The sequence below is a fragment of the Lithobates pipiens genome, unplaced genomic scaffold (genome assembly GCF_037356315.1).
Source record: "Lithobates pipiens isolate NorthernLeopardFrog02 unplaced genomic scaffold, aLitPip1_a1.2 Scaffold_75, whole genome shotgun sequence".
NCBI lineage: Eukaryota > Metazoa > Chordata > Amphibia > Anura > Ranidae > Lithobates > Lithobates pipiens.
The window spans coordinates 195,173-217,174 of NW_027507898.1; the positions used below are offsets into that span (position 1 = coordinate 195,173).

At 43.6% G+C, this 22,002-nt stretch overlaps 1 protein-coding gene across 3 annotated transcripts in view; it reads right to left on the reverse strand.

The window, feature by feature from the left end:
* The window catches only part of LOC143959435 (uncharacterized), a 116,732-nt gene that overhangs the window by 78,561 nt on the left and 16,169 nt on the right, over positions 1–22,002 (reverse strand). The window contains exons 2-4 of one of the 3 annotated variants that reach the window (XM_077468076.1): positions 4,403–4,852; positions 2,503–3,837; positions 1,840–2,388 (exon numbers count right to left, since the gene is read on the reverse strand). In XM_077468076.1, coding sequence (XP_077324202.1) covers positions 1,840–2,388; positions 2,503–3,837; positions 4,403–4,852 — 2,334 coding nt within the window. Of the gene's footprint in view, positions 1–1,839; positions 2,389–2,502; positions 3,838–4,103; positions 4,362–4,402; positions 4,853–22,002 lie in introns of those variants that run through there. The other 2 variants (XM_077468078.1, XM_077468077.1) reach the window with 2 other exon arrangements.

Sequence of the window (22,002 nt, forward strand, 5' to 3'; positions counted from 1 at the left end):
AGCTGCCCTCAGAAGGAGGTCGTCTAAGTAACTCACGATTGTGATCACACGTTGCCTTAAAGAGGAAGGAAAAAAAAAAAACACACACCCTGTAAAGGCAAAGGCATAATGAGCTAGTATGCATAGCTTACTAACTCATTATGAATAACTTACCTGAGAACGAAGCCCCCGAAGCGGTCCTCCGTCTTCCTCTTCGCCGCTGCCATGTATCCCGGAGGGGCTTCCGGGTCTCACTGCTCTGGCGCTGTGATTCGGAGCCATGATGACGTCACTCCCGTGCATGCGCACGGGAGCCAACACTCGCGGCATATCGCCGCGATCTGTGGCCTGCCCAGTGCACCGCTGTCTACGACGCATGCGCCATAGACAGCGGTGGCTGTCTTCGGGTAAATATCTCCTAAACCGTATAGGTTTAGGAGATATTTCTTGGACCTACAGGTAAGCCTTAATCTAGGCTTACCGGTAGGTCAAAGTGGTTTGTAAGGGTTTACAACCACTTTAACAAAGCCAGAATTGGGGCTAAAACCTTGGTGAAGACTCGGGGTGCTGACGCCAAGCCAAAAGGGAGAACCACAAATTGGTAGTGCTCTTCCCCAACTACAAATCGCAGAAACCTGATGCGTGAGGCATATAGGTACATGCAAGTATGCATCCTTGATATCCAAGGACGCCAGGAAGTTCCCCTGATGGAGTGCAGCGTCCACGGAGCAACTGATTCCATCCTGAACCTTTGCATTTTCACAAAGCTGTTGCTGGCCTTGAAGTCCAGGATTGAACGTACTCCTTCCTTCTTTGGGACTACAGATTGGAGTAGAATCCCTGAAAACTTTCCAGCGTTGGTACAGGTACTATCATCCCGCGCAGCAGCAGGTCCAGTACTGCCCCGAACAGGGCTTCTCGATGAGCCGGAAGCAGATGAAGGTTGGAGGGAAAGAATCTATCTTGTATCCCGATGAAACCAGTTCGCAAACCCACTGGTCGGACAGTAGGGAGGTCCACCAAGCTGCAAACTCCCCAAGGCGACCCCACACCCGAGAGTTTTTGGGGGTGTCATTTGTGGTATACACATGCCATGTGAGAGAAATAACCTATTACAATGACAATTTTGTGGGAAAAAAAAAATGAAAAATCTTAATTTTGCAAAGAATTGTGGGAAAAAAATGACATCAAAAAGCTCACCATGCCTCTTACTAAATACATTGGAATGTCTACTTTCCAAAAAGGGGTCAATTGGGGGGTATTTGTACTTTCCTGGCTTGTTCGGGTCACAAGAAGTGAGATCGACCACCAGTACATCAGATGTGATCAATTTTGTATGATTCGCACCACAGCTTGTAGACTCTCTAACTTTCACAAAGACCAAATAATATCCACTAATTTGGGTTATTTTTACCAAAGATATGTAGCAGTATAAACTATGGTCAAAATTTATGAAGAAAAATTAATAATTTGCATAATTTTGTCACAGAAACAAAGAAATATGCGTTTTTTTCAAAATTTTCGGTCTTTTTTCATTTATAGCACAAAAAATAAAAACCCCAGAGGTGATCAAATACCACCAAAAGAAAGCTCTATTTGTGGGGGAAAAAAAAAAGGACAAAAAATTCATTTGGGTATAGTGTTGCATGACTGAGTAATTGTCATTCAAAGTGTGAGAGCACCGAAAGCTGAAAATTGGTCTGGGCAGGAAGGGTGTTTAAGTGCCCAGTAAGCAAGTGGTTTAAGGTCAGCGACTACAGTATTTGTAGCTGCCATTACCATTTTTTCCTAGGGTAAATATCCTCTATAAATTCATTCTACGCATATAAAAAACAAATACTTTCTCAATGTTCCTCTTACCTCCTAGAACAATTCCTTCCATGTTATGCTTTGCCATCAGTTTCTTTACTTCAGCCAGCTTATTTTCCCAGTCAAGAAGGACGGCTGCCTTTTGCTCAGCAGAGAAGTTGGATGTATGAGGGTGCTTCTGTACAATGTGTCTTTTTATGCTACTATCTTTCAGTACAGTTAGTGAAGAGCAACAGTACATGCAGACCACACTTCCTCGCAGTCCATTGTAGTCCATCAGGTAATGTGAGCGCCAACGCATTTGATAAGGCAGGCCCTGGAAATTTGTAATGGAATTACCCCCATTATCTTGCCACAAACTAACCTCCCATATGGCAGGGTCAACCCCTGCAGGCCACAAAGAAGGCTCGGTGTTAACAGAGGATGATGCCTTTTGTATCTGGAGGTCTTCCGGAACTGTAATAACTTTGGGAGCAATAACCCGATAGTTTTTTGAAGTGTCAGAAGTGGAGGTAGAGGGCTTTGGTTTTGGAGGTGTAATCACTGTATGCTCTGGTAGAACAGAGACCCGTGTGATAAGAATGGGTGCTGGAGTTTCCACTGTAAAAAAGGAAAACAAACAGAAAAAAGAATATGAATGGACATACAGTAAAATAAATATAATACTGATGCTTATCAAATTGCTGTAGCTTCACTGTTATGGATGTCACTCACTTTTTAACAGGGGAACTCCAATTCCCAACACTGCTGGAGCTTGCTGTACTTGTGGAACTTGTTGCACCTGAATTATACGTTTCTCTGGAGTTGATAGCGTCTGCCCTTCTTCTATCAGCTTTGGACAATTATGCTTCTCCTGCTCATTTTTGATATTCCCAACTATCGTCTCCACAGCTGAAGCAAGAACCGGTCCTTTAAGTCTCATGATCGGTTCAGTCTGTTGGCTCCCTATTTTCACTTTTTCTTGCACACACTGCTTTTCCTTTGACAGTTCCATATGGTTAGACACTTTTACTTGATCATCTTCCAACTGTGCCTCTGCAACCTTACATTGTTGTTCTTCAAGTGATTGCAACTTTTTAACTTTTAACTCCTCATTCCCCAGCAATGGTGCTTCAATACTCATAAGCTTTTCTTCCGCCTCTTTAGCTTTATGCGTCTCTTCCACGAGCAGCTGTGCCCCTTTAGTCTTCCTTTGCCCCTCTTGTAAGAGATTTGTTTCTCTAGCTTTAAGTTTCTCATCCTCCAACAGTTGTGGCTCATTACTTTCCTGTGTCTCTTTCTCCAGCTGTGCCTCTCTAATCTTTTCATGCTCCTCTAGCTTCTTCACTACTTCAGCTTTCAAGCCCTCATCTTGGAGCTTTGCCTCTTCAACATTGGTTTCTTCTTTTTCTTCTCCAATCTTTTCTTCTTCCAGTGATGTCACATTTTTGGACTCTAACTTAGTTTTCTTCAACTGTTGAGCATTGCTAAGTTTGAGACCATCTTTTTCCAAAGCCTCAACATTTTTTTGCTGTCCATTTTCCTTGGTTTCTCCATTAACATTTTCTTTCCCCACATTTTTTTGCAGTCTTGGATCTGTAATGGTTTTCTCTACCAAATAATCCTCTTCGTCTAAATTTTTTGTCAGATCAACCTCTGCATCTTCTTCCTCATCTTCATCCATTTCATCCTCAACATCTACAATCTCTTCTGGAGCCGCCTTACGGTTTATCCATGACTCTACTATAATACCTTTCTGTGCAGTGTTGAAATAAATTGATGTGGGATGATTGTCCAATATGTGCTTTTTAATATCATTAATACTGAGAGTTGGTAAGGCTGTTGCACACATCATACAATACAATGTGTCCCCTTGACAATCATAATCCATCAAAAACTCTAATCGTAACCATTGCTTAAAAGACTCATTCATGTACTGTTCTATTTGGCTTCTGTCTGGAGGTGGAGGCAGAGAAATTTCAGATCCTAATAGAGGACGCCATGATCCTTTTGATGCCAGAGGAAGACGACGACGCTTCTTTTTTGGACCAGGTGTAACTGTACTATCATCTGTAGAAAGAGGAAGGGAGGAGTTTACACATACGCTAATGAAGATGCACATATGTATATATAAAATTATATATAGAGATGTAGATGGAAACACATTCTAAAAAATTAACCAAAATATGAGACTGTTAATGGTGGAAAGGAATTCTTTACAAGACAAAATACACAAATGCTTAACATAGTGACAAGACAAAAAAAAGCCTAGTAAACACAAGAGCTTTCTGCTCTTTTCATACTGAACACTCAAAATTTCACTCGATTGTACTGACATGGTCCTACTGTTCTGCCGAGTGTGTGCGTGCAAGGGTTCTCTGTGCAGGTGAATGGACTGTTGCTTTGATTGTCTGTTGAACCCTTAAAAGTCGCTTTTAACTGCAGGAGTAATGGTAGCAAAGTAAACACTTTGCATACCATCTGTGTGTTTGGGCAACAGGCCCCCACACCATTTAATAACGGACCCCTGGATTTGGCTTCCAGGAATACTAGGCCTGTAGTTTTGAATATTGTCAATGAAAAGTATCCTGGAATTGACCACTGCCAGACTTGATATTTGTAGACCAAGATTTACCTGCCCCCTGCTCTTCGCCACCTGTAAGGGTCTGAGCATCAACACATAGATGGGCATCCCAGCCACCAATGATGACCTCCTTTTCACAGGGAGTCCAAGTGAGGGAATAGGGGTGTTTCTGCTGAATGTGTCGTTTGATGGTGCTGAGTTTCAAGGTGGCCAGGGAACTGCCACACACCATACAGATCATGCTATGAGAACGTGCATTGAAGTCCATCAAATACTCAAGCCTCCAGTGACTGTGATAGTAACGCCGGTGGTCTTTTCCAGGAATGCGACTGTTCCCTGGCCGGGAAGCCCGCTCCTCGCAGTTCTCTTGCCCTCCTTCATGGTTTCTCCCCTCTCCACTACTATCTGGGGAACTCCAGTCAAAAGAGGTGGAACCTGGGAAAAGCCCACCGGTATATGAATCTGATGGATCTGGATACAAGACATCTATTGAGCTTGAATCTATAATAAAGTGAAAGAATAAGGGGTTAAAATAACAGGGCAAAACAAAAGCTAAAGCTATGTCTCAGCAACGTTTAAAATACATGAATGTATTTGGTTAAGGATCAACACCCCAAATTCAAAATCTAGTTTTGAATGGAGCTTGGCAAGTTAAAATGTATTTTCCATCTGCTAACACCATATTATATAACAACATTATTGGTGGCTGTTGGAACAAAAATTCCAATACCTGACAATCATTCCCTACAATCAAGGCTGCCACTGGCCCATTACACATTACCGGCCAGACTCTGATGAACAATTATACTGTATGCAATCATGCTCCTTTGTTCAGAGGGCCATGAAAAAAAATCAAAAAAAAAAAAAAAAAAAAAAAACAGTTGGTGTGCTAGTGAATGAACACTTTTAAAAGACAACTAGAAAAAATAAATAAATAACTTGCAGATGTTGATGATCATTCAGTGAAATTTAGGGGAAAAGACCCTTTCCTTTACTCTGATAAGAATATAGCACTTTTGGCTTCTGTGTCAGATGTCTTCTTAGGTTAAGAAAGTGATAGCTTTGCAAGATTTTTAAAGGTTTTGTAGTGTTTTCCATAAGCTTGCATGCATATCATATACTGTATGTGTGCATGTGATTCTGATTGCAGATATCAATTTTTATCCTACATAGAAAAATATGGAATTTACAAGTACTTCAAAAATTATATCTTGGGGTACAGTACAGGATACAGAAGTTAATACCATTGGTTATATGCCACTACCTTCAGGTGTTTAGACACTAGGAAAAGCACTCCCGAGAACTACCCCACAGTGTATCCATATAACCTTGCACACTTTGTAAGGCTCAAGTTTAAGCAAGCAGTAAGGACATCAGAGAAAAAAAAGAGGAGGGACCCCTGTCTTGTACTGTACGATATGGAATTTACAGGTACATCAAAATTCCTATTATCTTTATCCTATAGTACAGGGCACAGGAGCTGATTCTAATACCATGGGAGGTCCCCAAGAAATAAATTGAGGGGTGGGCAAAATTGCAGCAAGGGGCCCACACAAATATGGACTCAATGGACCCAAACAGCGGAATCACCTTACAGCCAAAGTATGAATAAGCAGGAGGCTCAAATAGCCAACTGTCAAGAGAAGATTTTAAAAATAGGAAAAGAAGAACAGGCAGTGGCTCTCCGACCCTTAAAAAGGACAGAAGCTAGATGCTGGAAAGGACCCAAGAACCTCAACCGCCAGGGGAATGGGTGCAGGCAAGAACGAGGGACTTCTTTCCTGATGGAAGAAGCCTTAAAGAAATGTAAATTAACCACTTAAGTAAAGGAAGTAAAAAGGAAAAGTGGAATCTCCTAGACTAGAGCTATCTTCCTGAGAGACATGGAAAAGGGGTCAGTTTAAAAAGTGATACATGGCAGGTAGCCATAAAATGACACAACCTATCTAAGAGACATCCCTCAAAGCAAGACAGAGGGAGAAAGAACGACACCCCCAAGGAAGGTAACAATAAAGTCCAAGGGAAGCAAGAAGGACCAACTTCAAGGAAACTTCATTCCTAGGTCATGTTAGAAAAGGAGACCCCAAGTAAAATGCAAGGGGAGCCAAAGCAGAACTACTGCTGTTTGTGATGAGATGGGCAGACAAAAGCTGACATTAGCTACAGACCACATATTGAAAGAGACAGGCACATAAAAAGGGGAACGATTGGGGCTATGCATTAAATCGGCATAGAGAAGAAAGCAGACAATAGCTTTGCTTTCCCAAAGGAATCTGCCAACAGAACTAAGAAATTAATTTATTATATATATATATATATATTTATTTATCTCCAAAGAATTGACTCAGATACCTTTTTTAGAAAGTTACAAGACAACCCATGATCTGGTGGTTAGGTGTCTGCTGAACTCACCACATCTTGTGCTTTATCATTAATGTAAAACCTACACAGAGATATGGTGAAATGGGAAGTAAAGCCTTATTACATTACGTTTGCCTTTAAAGTTAGAAGATCTCTCATATGTGAGATATAGCGGTAGGTTTATAGAAGACCTGGCAGAAGTCACTCTGCTGCAGTTGACCAAATGACAAGTCTACAGGATACCTATGTTAATAGAAGTCCCTCTGGCACTTTTTTTTTCCTTCTTCCTCTTTATTTTAAGGAGTGGGTGCATTCTTTTATGTGAAGATTTCTGAGCAGGTCTAGTGGGCTCAGCTGTGAGGGGTCTGCCATGACGGGAAGGACATGCAGTAGATAATGACTCTGAGGGATGAACAGATGTCATCTGCATGGTAGGGGGAGGCGAGATTAAGGATAGAGGGGTAGGAGGCCCCTTTCCTCAGAGGGCGTATTGATGTATTCCTCAAAGATGCTTCCAAAGAGGAAAGTGATTTCAAGAGTCATGCACAGAAGTATCTTTTCAAGGGCATTCTGCCAACAAGGCTTTAAGCCATAAGATTCTGCACCTATGCACAAGACTTGATCAAGTTCTCCATAGTGTGCATACAGAAGAAGGGCAGTGCTGATGTCAAGCACTGTCATTTTGCAACAAGGTTAGGATTATCAATTGTAAAAAGTTCACCATAGATTTCTCCAGCCCAGTTTTGCCATGATCTGGGCAATCAACAAGGTGGCAATAGCCAGTTGCAAGGCTGGTCCTGCCAAGGCAAAGGAGGACACCAACTGAATCCATAAAGGATGCCAATATTTTAGTGCAAGAATGGCTGAATCCACAGTGTGAACAGTCTTCTTTTAACATGGTTGTAAAAGGCAGAGGGGTTATTACTTTACTGCATATTATGCAGGAAGAAACTCTCTGCATGAAGCTCCCTCCGCACGTTGCACCAATCATTACATAAAGGCTCATTAAAAACGTGATCCATATAAGAGAAGGGCTTCCCAGGAATAGCCTTCTTTTCCATGCTTAAGTGTATGTTGGGGATAAGTAAACCTCACTAAAATTATTTTTATGCCACAACTTCTGTACATTTTACACAACACACCCATGGTGCTCCAGCTTAAAATATTCTGCATTATTAATTCCATGTTTTGTTCCTTCATATGGCTTAATAGACCTCCAATGATTAGGTTAGAACTGCAGAAACCCAAAAAGAGGCAGGTAGGCTAGCCTTATCCAATCCTTGGCTCTACTATTTGGCAGCTCAGCTGCAGCATATTGCCCAAGCTATGCCTAAGGTGTCTGTTGCTGAGGGGGGAAAAGAGGATCCAACCACAGCCCTTTTGAGATATGTCACGGGAATGCATAATGTAGCCACATGTCTGGAAGCTTTAGCTTTTACTAAATCAAATAAACTTTTCCCTACATACATTTTATTGCAAAAGGTGTGGAACAAACGTAAACAGCTACAGGATATCACTGGCTTCACTGGGTATAGCCCTATTTTGGACAATAGGCACTATAAAGAACATCCCTGACATGTGGCATACGATGGAAATCACATGGAGTCACACACTTGGTACATATCTTTTAATGCTTCTTTATAGAATTACAGGCTAAATTTGGGTTGCCACAATCAATGTACTGCCCTTATTTGCAGCTGCAACATGCAATTAAAGGTACAATCAGGTGGAACTTTATGAATACAATCCCCAGCTCGTTTTTCATTACATGATAGAGGTATCCCATTTCAAGGGATTTATATCCATTGTCAAGTCTATGCTATTGTCTACGTTCCCAAACAGCTTTCTAGCTAGGGTGGTGACCAGGTGGCAGAGATATGTGGGCACATTTGAGGAAGACCAATGGGAGGAAGCGTTACAGGCTGTACAGTTGTGCTCTCGCAATACAGCACAATGTTTTTTCCCAGCTGTATATTGTGTTGCGGGTACATCTTATGGCCACAAGGCTATATAGGACGGTGATAAGAGAAAATACCGATTGCACTAGGTGCTCTAGAGACCATAAGGACCCTATTCATCTTTTATGGCTCTGCCCAAAGTTAAATCTTTACCGGTCGGTTGTCACTGCAACCATTAATAAGGTATTCCAGGTCCACGTTCCCGTGGACCCCAGACCATGTATATTGGGAATCCTTGATGATCTTCAATTTGAAGACAACCCTAAAAAGGCAATTGCCAGGGTTTTTTTCTGGCCCATAAGCTTATTCTTAGATGTTGGAAGGTGACCGAGCCTCCTACCCTGAAGGAATGGATTGCCCAAATGGGAGTCACCCTACACTTGGAAAAATATATTTTCCAACGACATGGCCGCCCTGATAAATTTAACGTATTATGGTTGGACACCCCTGGCCTATCTCCAGTAGATTTAGTTATGGACAGATTGCATCTTTAATGTGGATGCCGGAACAGCTTAAAAGGTATAATTGATTGTACAGCGACGTAATAATGCTTATATTTTGAGACATGAAGGGTTGGCATGGTGGGGGACCTGCTGTTATAATCCGTGGAAATGGAGATCTTGTATGTACATACATGACAGTTTTAACTGGAAACTATATTGTTCCTGTGTGTTCTTTTCAATCTCAATAAAATCCTTTTTGAGAAAAACAAAAAGCAAACAAAAAATAAATAAAAAATTCTCACCTTAAACAGTAGTCACTGGAATTGGAATCCTCACTGGATATTTTAAAGGAGTTGCAATGTCAGGTGTTTTTTTTTTTTATCTTAATGCATTCTATGCATTCGGATAAAAAGCCTTCTGTGTGCAGCAGCCTCCCTCACACTTACCTGAGGTCCCTCTCTGTCCAGCGATGTCGACAAATGTCTCAGCCGTCCAAGATTTTCCTTCCCGATTGGCTGAGACACAGCAACGGCGCCACTGGCTCGCGCTGTGGCAAAGTCAGCTAGCCAATCAGGGGAGAGAGGGGACGGGGCCAGGTTGGGGCTCCGTGTCTGAATAGATACACAGAGTTGTGACTCAGCTCCGGTGCCCACATAGCAAGCTACTTGCTGTGGGGGTACTGAACAGGAGGGAGAGGCCAGGAGCAGCGAAGAGGCACCTGAGAAAAGGAGGATCTGGGCTGCTCTGTGCAAATCCAATGCAACAGAGCAGGTAAGTATAATGTTGTTTTTCCTATAATAACAAACAATACTTTACAATCACTTTAACTTCAACTCGTTTTGGTGACAACTATAAAATCTTGGGATTTCCCTTCAGTTGCCAATCTCCTCCATGAGGATACAAGCAATAAAAAAAAAAAAAAAAAAAAAAAACACACCTCTTTACAAAAGGGTTTAAACCCTCTTCACTGAAGAATTAAAATAAGTAAGTCGCAGACCCCTCTTTGTCCTATCTTCTTTTTCTTCTAGAGCTTTTCTTTTTCTCTTCTCACATGCCCCAGAGGATTATATTCTTTAAAGCATTATATTGATACCAATATAACACACTCCGCAGGGGCTTATCCTATTGCATTTCCTGCTACATCAATAAGAGAAATATATGTTTTTACCTACATTAAGGTTAGGTTCACATCTAGGCAGCGCTGCATGCCATGTTTTGGCAAAGCAGCCTATTAGATTGAATGGGCTCTGGTACCTGCGTTTCCTGCAGGGAAAAGGTCATTGCAACTTTTTTTAAAGTTGCCTGCAGGGAAACATTCTCTATGTTTTTCAGTGCATGGGGGTGTCATTAAGAATTAATGCAAGCCATGTGTTTTCTTTAAAGCTCCACGTTATGTGTGCGACTGAATGTAGGTGTGGGAATGCATGCATTTCCACACCTGCTCAAATGTGAAGCCAACCAAAGGGCAGAATGGGTTTGTCCAAAGTGGTTTTCGAGCCCTGGATAAAATTACTAACATAGTACCTTTGATCATGTGACTAAAGTGTTTAAAGGCCCAGTCCAACTTTAGCATAAATAAATGCACAGCGGGAGTCCACCGGGACTCCGCGTTTTTTTTTTTTTTTTTAAAAGCCAGCAGCTACAAATACTGCAGCTGCTGACTTTTAAAATAGTGACACTTACCTGTCCAGCGCGCCCGCGATGTCGGCACCCGAAGCCGATCTGTAGGTCGTCTGTCGGGTCCTGCCGCCGCCATCTTGGGTATGGGAATCAGGAAATGGAGCCTTTCGGCTTCATTTCCCGGTTCCCTACTGCGCATGCGCGAATCGCGCTGCGCAATGAGGACGCTCCCCGCTGCCTCTGGGATCTGTGTGTTTCCCAGCAGGCAGCGGGGCACTTGCGGGAAGGGGCGGGCACTTGCGGAAAGGGGCGTAAGTTACGCCCCTTTCCGCAGAGAGCTATCCCGGAAGTGGGTGCAGTTACCTGGATTATCCAGGTAAATGCACCCCCCTCCCCCCTGAAAGGTGCCGATTGTGGCACCGGAGGGGGGGAGGGTTCCGATGAGCGGAAGGTCCACTTTAGGGTGGACCTCCGCTTTAAGTAAAAAAAAAAAAAAAATTATATTATTTTTTGTTAAGGAGCTGGGAAAGCTTTGCAACCTTGATCAGTGGATTACACATGCAATGTTCTGGCTCCTGCAGACTCTTTGTGCATCCGCTTGCTATGGCTGAAGGAAGTTGGATTACAACTGGGATGTTACCGCACTTGTGCTCCATTGAGATCCACGAGTCTCTCTGTCACGGTGGCAAACAGGACTTAAATAAAAAATGAATGTAAATGAATGATGCAGCTGTGTAAATTTTCACAGAAGCTGGCAGGGAGAAGCATCACTGGCTTCTGTAAGAAGGGGTGGTGGTTTGAGAGTGGGGGCTGCAGATTCTGACCATACTTCCTGTTAAACCCCAAATACAGGTGTATTGTGTAACAAGCTCCGAAAGGAGTTAGCCTTTAAAATAGTATTACTTTAGTATTTGCATTGTTTTGCACACAATACTTTAGGCCTGTTGATTACTTAAAACTATATTTAAAAAAAATAGATATACTTATATTCTGAAAGCAGATACCCTGGAAAAAATAGTTGTAGTTCAATTTTTTTTATGTCACACGATATTACCGCAACAGTTTATCAAGTAAAAAAGAAAAAAAAAGCACACCAAGGTTAATTTTAAGTCACACAAAACACAATATATTACCAATTTGTTGGTAAAATATAAAAGACGAGGTTGTGCCGAGTAAAAGGCTATATAACATATCAAGCCTTGAAATTGTAAGCCTGTAGAACTTTGCTACCCCAATATTTCAACAAGAGGCACTTATTGACCTACAGGTAATCAGTTTAGTGATATCCATGAATAATGGGCCTAGAATTAATGTTCTCACTCTCACGTGTGCAGCGATAGGCAACATGTGTAGAGTAATCAATGTATTAAAGCACTGGCACCCTGACACTTGTGTTTATTATTCCATGTACATGTAGGTGGGGTGTGGCTCTAATTTTTTTTTTTGGGGGGGGGGATTTTATATAGTTTGGCGCAACTTTTCTTTTTACAGTGACATTTTTTCATCACATAGGAGACATGAAGTCTCCCATGTGATGCTTTTTTTTGGTGACAGGTTCTCTTTAATGAGAAATCAGGGGTCTGTTGAGCCCCTGATGTCTGACCTGCCCTGTTGAATCTAACAGAGTACAGATCTGCTCTATTATCTCCTTCCCCAGCCAGAGAGGCTGGGAGAAGTAACAGGCTGACCCGGAAATTACATTTTACACCTTGCTTTGGAGGTCTCAGTAGAAAGAGGAGATCAGTGAACAGACATTCACTGATCAACTGTTGGGTGTGTGTGCAAGCAATCAGGCGGTTGTACATCTGACAGTTTCTCAGACTTGCACACATTTACAAGACTACAGAAGCTGGGAGTGTGTGTGTGTAAAAACCCCAGCTGCTGTTGACATATGGCATACATCAGTGGCAGTGAAATGGTTAAACCCTCCGCTTTTTTGTTTACTATTTGAGCACAATAAAATAAACATCACCTAGTACCTGTAAACAATTTGTTAAAATTCTTACCCAAGCACTTGTGGTTTACAATCAATGCTGCTGGCCCCTGCTCCCTCATTGCTGCTTCTCTGTACTTCTGGTCTTCACAGGAAATAGTTAACAGCGGGCAGCGCTACCTCAAATCAGTTTGTCAACTTGGAGGGGGGGGGGGCGGGGGAAGCAGGGCAGGGTCTTACCATACTAGGCTACAGCGATGTGCATTTCTACTGATGCACACACTGTACAGAGACACAGGTCTAGTTCCAGCATCCAAGAGTGGCCCCCATAGGATGCTAAAAAAAGAAAAGGAACCTGAAAATGGGAAACCTGTGGCAGCGGTCAGGACAGCAGCTTAGACAGGAACTTAGAACTTAGGCAAAGATTAAAACAAAGAAGCTGCATTCTCAATAAGTGATTAAATTAGCTGCTGAAAGGGCTTAAAAATCCGAGGGTTAAATATGACATGTGACTTCTACCAAAGACGTGAGCAGCATTTTTTTTCTAGTAAACGTGGATATGACAGTCCTTCTAAAATATTTTATCTATCTAATTAGGACAATTGTTAGAGCTTACAGTGCTTTGAAAGCATTCATACCCCTTGAAAATTTTCCACATTTTGTCATGTTACAACCAAAAACGTAAATTTATAATAAATGGTTTTCAAATTTTTTTTCAAATAAATATCTGAAAAGTGTGGCGTGCATTTGTATTCAGCCCCCTTTACTCTGATACCCCGAACTACAATCTAGTGGAACCAATTGCCTTCGGAAGTCACCCAATTAGTAAATAGAGTCCACCTGTGTGTAATATGGCACTCAGTATAAATACGTGTAGTGGATGACATTTGGGATCAAATGTCACACGCATTGCAAATTTAGTTTTTGCCTCAGGACCCTACAGTTCTGAGGGTTAATTGTGTAGGTAAGCCTTAACACCAGTCTGGCCGGGCCATGTTTGAAGTTCTGCCTGGTCATGTGAGTGGTGAGGTGCACATGACAGGCTAGAACCAGGCCTGGTTGGAGGAGGTTTGGGTATGGCCCTCTCGGAGCCAATCAGCGGGAGTGCCGGGCCCGCTGAGGAGTCTGGGAGGGGGTACTTAAGCAGGTGTGGGTCCTGTGTTCGGGGTTCCGGAGATGTTTATGAGACCCGTGTGGTCTGTTCTGGTTCCAGGACTGGGGTAGCCCCGTGAGGGGTCCCGGTCACGGGGTGTTCGGCACCCTGCAGCATGTTCCTGTCAGTGGCCCCTGATAGGTCCGTCTGGTCTGGGGTAGGGATCCATCTGTTCCAGAGGATCTCAGAACCTGTTGGTCGGAGGCGCTGTAACTGAGGGAGGCTTGAGAGTGTCCGGGTGTGCTCTCGGCTTGGAGGGACACCGCAACTCGTGGAAGTGACTGGGGGAGGACTCTTCGGAGGAGGGCCGTCAAGTGGCATACTGAGAAGTGCCTGGTTACTGAGTTAGGAAGGACATTGATGAGTTCACACTTTTCCAGTACTTCAAAAGGAAGCAGGAAACATTCCAGGTACGGTTGGAAAAAGGTTCCTGTTCATCTTTAGTTGATTGTTCAAGTTTTGAGGCAACGTGCCGACTGCCATGATCTCTGGCTAGAGGTCTGTTCAGCCTTGAAGTGCCCAGCTGCATGTAGCTACTCTCTGGGTGGAAGTAGAGACTTCTTAAACCTGCAGTTCAAGGTACCCGAGTTCTTCACCCGTGCCCTCTGTTCCCTAAGAGACGGTGTTTCGTGAAAGTCCCACTGCAAAATAAAACCTTTTGAAAGGACTTTATCTGTGTCAGTGTACAAATCGTTGTGTATCAACCCTGGGAACCCCTAGACACGGAAGAGCAGGCCAGGAGAAGGTAACTGGTAAGCCCATTCAGTCAAGGCCAACCTGCAATGGGTTATAGCCGCTACATACGGCTGTTCTGTGAAGCCCACCGAGGTTTGTTAGAGAACTTTAGTGAACAAACAGCATCATGAAGGCCAAGGAACACAGACAGGTCAGGGATAAAGTTGTGGAGACGTTTAAAAGCAGGGTTAGGTTTTAAAAAAAAAAAAGAAAAAAAAAAAAACCAAGCTTTGAACATCTCACGGAGCACTGTTCAATCCATCATTCAAAAATGGAAAGAGTATGGCACAACTGCAAACCTACCAAGACATAGCCGTCCACCTAAACGGACAGGACTGAAAAGGAGAGCATTAATCATAGAAGCAGCCAAGAGGCCCATGGCAACTCTGGGGGAGCTATAGATTTAGAGCTATAGATATCCACAGCTCAGGTGGGAGAATGTCCACAAGACAACTATTAGTCATGTATTCCACAAATCTGGCCTTAATGGAAGATTGACAAGAAGAAAGCCATTGTTGAAAGAAATCATAAGAAGTCCTGTTTGCAGTTTGCGAGAAGCCATGTGGGGGACACAGCAAACATGTGGAAGAAGGTGCTCGGGTCAAAAGAGAGCAAAATTTTACTTTTTGGCCTAAAAGAAAAATACTATGTGTGGCAGAAAACGAATACTGCAAATCATCCGGAACACACCATCCCCACCGTGAAACATGGTGTTCCAGCATCATGTTGTGGGGATGCTCTTCTTCAGCAGGGACAGGGAAGCTGGTCAGACTTGATGGTAAGATGGATGGAGCCAAATACAGGGCAATCTTAGAAGAAAACATGGAGTCTGCAAAAGACTTGATACTGAGGCGGAGGTTCACCTTCCAGCAGGACAAAGACCCTAAACATACAGCCAGAGCTACAATGCAATGGTTTGTATCAAAGCATATTCATGTGTTAGAATGGCCCAGTCAAAGTCCAGACCTAAATCCAATTTAGAATTGGTGTCAAGACTTGGAAATTCCTGTTCACAGACGTTATCCATCCATTCTGACAGAGCTTGAGCTATTTTGCAAAGAATGAGCAAAAATATCACTCTAGAAGTGCAAAGCTGGTAGAGACATGCCCAAAAAGACTTGCAGCTGTAATTGCAGCAAAAGAAGGTGGATCTACAAAGTACACAACTCAGGGGGTCTGAATACAAATGCAGGGCACACTTCAAATATTTGTACAAGAATTTGAAAACCATTTATAATTTTCCTTCCACTTCACAATTATGTGCAAAGCGGGTGGAGACAAAAACAAAAAAGACTTGCAGCTGTAATTGCGGTGAAAGCTGGTTCTACAAAGTATTCACGTGGAACATTTTGAAGAGTATAAATACTTTTTAAAGGCACTGTATATACAGGGCCTGTGTTTCAGCACTACTGATTACTTTAGTGCAGGGGTCTCAAACTGGCGGCCCTCCAGCTGTTGCGAAACTACAAGTCCCCTGAGGCATTGCATGGCTGACAGTTACAAGCAGGACTCCCACAGGCAGAGGCATGATGGGACTTGTAGTCTCTCAACAGCTGGAGGGCCACCAGTTTGAGATCCCTGCTTTAGAGTCTTCAGTGAAACTTACCATAGTTCCTTCCTCCAACCCCTACTTGGCTACCAGACTCGAAAGTGACATAGAGGTCAGAGGAAGGGGACACAGTGTGCTCAGGAGACAGGTAATGGACATTCCTGAAGTACTGAATGGAAGAAAAAAATAAAATCACTGGTGAAGGCAGCAGTGCTGGAATGTAGGGGAGGCAAAAGACACTGGCTGCTGGGCAGAGTAGTATAAATTGATTATTTTTTTGCAGGAGATTGCCAGGTTAAAGCAGAACTAAAGTCCCCATACTTACTCTTCCATTACTGGTCCAAACGTAGCTCACTGGCATCTACTTGGCTCCGAGTGCCGGGCTGTGGCCTTTTTCATTGGCCAGCGCAGGATGACATCACTCCTGAGCATCAGGTCAGTCATCCTGGCGCACAGGCACTGTGCTTGAATGTAAACTAATGCCGCGTACACACGACGGGACTCTCCAGCAGACTAGGTCAGACGGAATCAGTCAGTCGAACAATCCGACCGTGTGTAGGCTAATCCAATAGTTTTTCGTTTAAAAAATAAATAAATAAATAAAACGAACCTAGGAATAGAACATGTTTTAAATCTGTCCGACAGACTCAATTCTTAACGGGAAAAACATTCATCTGTATGGTGGTTCGGACGGACCAAATACGACAAGGGAAGCTATTGGCTACTGGCTATTGAAATTCCTTTTTTTTTAATCCCGTCTTACATTAGCACGTTCAAAACAAAGTCCGTTCGCATGTGACCATGTCTGTTCGTTCGGAAAGTCCGTCGGAACTCCGCCAAAAGTCAGTCGGACCTAGTCTGCCAGAAAGTCCGGTCATGAGTAAGCGGCATAAAATGCACTTGCAGTGCAATAAAGAGCCTGCCACATGCAGTCTTTAAACACTTGCTGCCCAGGGCAATTTCTTTTATTTTTCATAGGCATGTTAAAAAAATAAAAAAAAATAAAAAAAATAATAAAATCGGGGGCGCATGCGCACGAGCAACTCAGATGGGCACTTGACTCCTTTGCTCTGCGCCATCGGAGCACGAAACCCTGCCTAATCCGACAGACGCGCAGGAGAAGCGGGACACATACCTCCGGAAGATCCGGAACACTCCAGGTAGCCTCCGGTGATGCACCGCTTGGCGAAAAAGCATCCGAGGAACCGGCAGCACAACAGGCCCTCCCCAGCCTCCAGCAAAGGTAGATCTAAAATGGCGCCAGATCCTCCGCAGCCTGACGATTACACAGCTTTTGGCTGCGGACCAGGCATCTCCCACTGACAGCCTCCACTTGTTCCCTACGGATGGGGCGAGTTCTCCCCCTGCAGACACTGATGACATGCTGGCTAAATTCCGCAGTATTGTAAGGTATGAAATTACAGCAGCCTTCCGCAAGCTCTCCTCTGACTTTGTGCGGGGCCTTAAAGAGATAGGCCACTGCACCAATCAGCTAGAGCACCGCATGGACTTGGCTACCACTGTGCTAGAGGGCCATAAGGAGGAGGTTGATAGGATGTCCGCTGAACTGGAGACCCCGAGAGATAAGTTAGAGGACGCAGAAAATGGAGCCCAGAGGGATAACTTCCGCATCCGAGGTATCCCCGAGGCGATTACTGACCTGCAGGGAACAGCTAAAGCATTTTCCCCCCCAAGAGCTGGCCCCTGAGATCCCGGTGGAGAGGCTCGAGTTTGACCGCATCCACAGGTCTTTAGCCCCCAAACCCTCCGAGGGCCCCCCCAAGGGACATCATCATTAAATTTCATTATTACCGGACCAAGGAGAGGCTCTTACAGGTAGCGAGAGAACAGCAGACCCTCTCCTTTCAGGGTAATTCCCTCCAGTTGTTCGCCGACCTCTCACCGGCCACCATTACCAGACGCTGAGGCCTTAAACCCTACCTCCAGGTTCTCCAATCCCAAGGGATCAAGTACAGATGGGGGTTTCCATTTAAACTTTCTCTTTCTCCCACCTTGGCCGTCAATTTCATGCCACTTCCCCATTTGACATGAAGCACCACTTCCTGGACCTACAGCTGGACCTTCCTCCATCTCATCCTGAGGCTCTGACTGCGCCTTCCAGACCTGGTCCCTCCATCTTATTATTTTTTTGCTTTGTTTTGTTTTCGACACGTGGCTCAGGGTGACGTGTTTTGGAAGTTACCCCCCACCATATTTCTGCCCAACCCTGGGCTCTTTTGCTGGCCCTACTATAGGCCGCCCCTTTAGTGGGATGGCGGTCTGGGGCGATGTTGGCCCCCAAAATGCCGCTGGATGGGACTCGGTGACATTCCTGGTTCCTCTGCACTGCCGTCCCCATGACCCTTTAACCAGCAGGGGCTGCCCTTTGGTGTCCCCAATTCAGCAGACTCGGGGACCACGGCGGGGTGGGGGGGGGGATGCTTTTAGGAGGGGGTACTCCCCTACTGTTGGCTTAGTTGGCTGCAAGTACTTTTATTTTTATTACCTATGTGCCACAGCCCTCCATTCCTGTTTGGTGGATTGGTTGGACTGGAGGTGCGGCCAGATCGCGTGGGTCCGCTCAACCTCCCGAAATCGATAGCCTTATGGCTGTCCTCTCTGGGGGCTTGGGGGGCCTCTGCATTCCTATCTTTATACATGTTTACATACAAATGTTGCCTTATTGTTACTGTGCCCACTTACCATTTTGTTTGAATCTTTTGATTGAAACCCAAATTCTATGTTAAAATATTTAAGTTGTTGCAATGTGTTTATTACAGGCCGATGATTCTGATGGACCACTGCTTCCCCTCATGTGTGTACACCTGGCTGAGACGGTCTTCTCAGTCATGGTCGCACCTCAAAGTGGGCCTTTCAGCCCACGATGCAACACACCTATGTACTCAGTACTCGCTCCATTCCGTATCCTTATGCTTCATGCTCTTCATCTCTCCTTCTCCCTTTTCCTTTCCTCTTCCACTCCCCCACCCTCCCCCCTTTTCCCTCCCTTTCCCCCGCTCCCTGGGGTGTGTGGACAGAATATCTTAGGCCGCAGATTCCTGACACAATGACTCTTCACTGGCTGTCCCTAAATGTTCAGGGCATGAACTCTCCCAAAAACGGGTCAAGAGATTTAAATATCTCAAACATCTTAATATAGGCATAGCATGCTTACAGGAAACCCACTTCTCCTCCTCTTCCTATCCCCAAGTACTTTTCTGCGAGTTACCCCCAAGTTTACTTAGCTAATGGCCCCACTAAGCAGAAAGGGGTTCTCATTGCCATACAAAAGTTGGTCCCGTTTATTTGCAGTAAACAAGTAGCTGACCCCGACGGGGTTCCATTCAGGATAACGAGGTCACTATCATGACCTATGCCCCGAATCACAATCCGGGCCCCTTTCTGACCCATGTCTGCTCCCTGTTGAGGGCCCACCAGAAGGGCACCCTTCTGATGGTGGGCGACTCTAATGTGACGTTAAATCCCTCGCTAGATAACTACCCATCGGATCATAAACTCCAGCAGCTAAAAAATTCTTACATGCCCTACAAAACCCATGATCTAAATCGACATATGGCGGGAACTTCACCCTCTTAGTAGGGATTATACCCACTATTCCCACCCTCACCATTCTCACTCCAGGATCGATCATATATTTGTGTTACGTAAGCATCTTCGCTTAGTAGATTCGGTCTCTATTTTAACAGCCCCTTGGACAGACCGCGTTTTGACGGTTTGCCATTCCCCCGCCATCTACCGTTGCTTCGTCTCTTTCATTGCCTGCCATTCCCATCAGGTTGCGATAACCCCTTGCAATTTGCATGGTGGACTGATCATGGTTTTGTAGATATACACTCTATGCTCAACCCGACTAAAATTATTTCATTCGCAGCCCTACCTTCTTCTCACAACATATATATACATTTTTTTTTCTTCTGTAGTCACACTTTACTGCTACAGAGGAGAACACACAATCGATTAAAGTTTTCAACAAAACATTGGGCTCATTTACAAAAGCATTTCATATTTGGTATTTGGGTAACGTCACTCTTTTTTCACAAATACACCAGGTGAAAAAAAATAAACGTCACCATTTTTCTAGGTAAATATATTTCTAAAGCTGCTACTGAGATTAAAAATTTTCACCACATGTCGGTAACAAACCATGTAAATCCATACATACAAAGACACCAAAACAAATAAATTCAGATATTAAAGTTTTGTGTAATAAAATGGAATGACACAGGGAAAAGGTATTGAACACAGTAACTGAACTGAATTTAATACTGCGTACAAAATCCTTTGTTGGTAATAACAGATTTAAGATGGCTCCTGTATAGAGAAACTAGTCTCATGCATTGCTCAGGTGGTAATTTCGTTGGCCCATTCTTTCACACAAACAGTCTTTAAATCTTGAAGGTGGGCCTCTTCTATTAACTCTGATCCATAACTTCTTTCCATAGGTTTTCTATTGGATTCAAGTCAGGTGATTGGCTGAGCCAGTCTACCAACTTTATTTGCTTTCTTTGAAACCAATTGAGAGTTTCCTTGGCTTGGCGTTTAGGATCATTGTCTTGCTGAAATGTCCACCCCCATTTCATCTTCATCATCCTGGTAGGTGTCAGCAGATTTATCAAAAATGTCTTGGTACATATTTCCATTCATCCTTCTTTCAAGCACATGAAGTTTTCCAGTACCATATGCTGAAAAACAGCCCCACACCATGATGTTCCCACCTCCAAAACTTTACTGTTGGTATGGTGTTTTTGGGGTGATGTGCAGTGCCATTTGACTTCCAAACATGGTGAGAATTATGGCATCCAAACAGTTCAGTTTTGGTCTCTCCTGACCAGACTATAATCTCCCAGTATTTCACAGGCTTGTTTAAATATTGTGCAGCAAACTTTACACAAGATTTACCATGCTTTTTCTTCAGCAATGGAGTTTCGCGTGGTGAGCGTACATACAGGCCATGGCAGTTGAGTGCATTATTTATTTTCTTTGAAACAACTGTATCTGCTAAATTCAGGTCTTTCTGAAGCTTGCCACAAGTGGTCCTTGGCTCTTGGACAATTCTTCTAATACTTTTCACTCCTGTCAGAAATCTTATGAGGCTTAAACAAAGAAACCATTTTTGACAAGTCCTTTAATAAAAAAAAAAAAATGCCCCCTGAAGTAAATTCAGCATCAATAACACTGGAAGCTGGCCACTGACCCACATGAAGAAAAACAAAAAAACAAAAACAAAGAAAAAAAAAAAACCATGCACACGACGCTTGGCTATCGCCAAACAGCAGCTCTGCTGCTTACCTTCCACTTTCTAACGTTCTAAACTTTCTAGTAATGTCACCAGTTGACCCCGCCCCTTTGTTTATTTTGGGTACTTCTGCTGTGCTCACCATTAGCGCAACAGATTCTCTGTGATGGTCTGTACATTGTATCTGTGCGTTTACCAGCTTCCAGATAATCATCATATGATTTTGTATACTATGTACGTGCTGTATATTTTAAATAATTTTCATTAAAAGATTTATACTTTTTATACATTACATTATCCATCTGTTCTACGCCATAGTCCCCCTCAGAGAGGAAATGTTGTTTAATTGTCTATTTTTAGGGATGTAAGGCAGATTAGCATCGCTTTGTGACAATCAGCACGTTTTCAAATTTCTTAGTTTATTCAGCAGCAGGTAGGTGGTGCAGCTGTCACCCGAGTGTCGGGTGCAGATTTTTTTTTTTTGTGCAGGTCGGCGGCCAGATCGGCACTGAATTTACTTTTGAGGGGATTTTTAAATAAAAGGACTTGTCAAACAGTCTCTTATTTATTTTGCCCTTTTTTTTGGTGAATAAGTAGGGGTACTATGCAGGCTAGAGGCTTGTTAAAAGGGGGCTTCCAGAT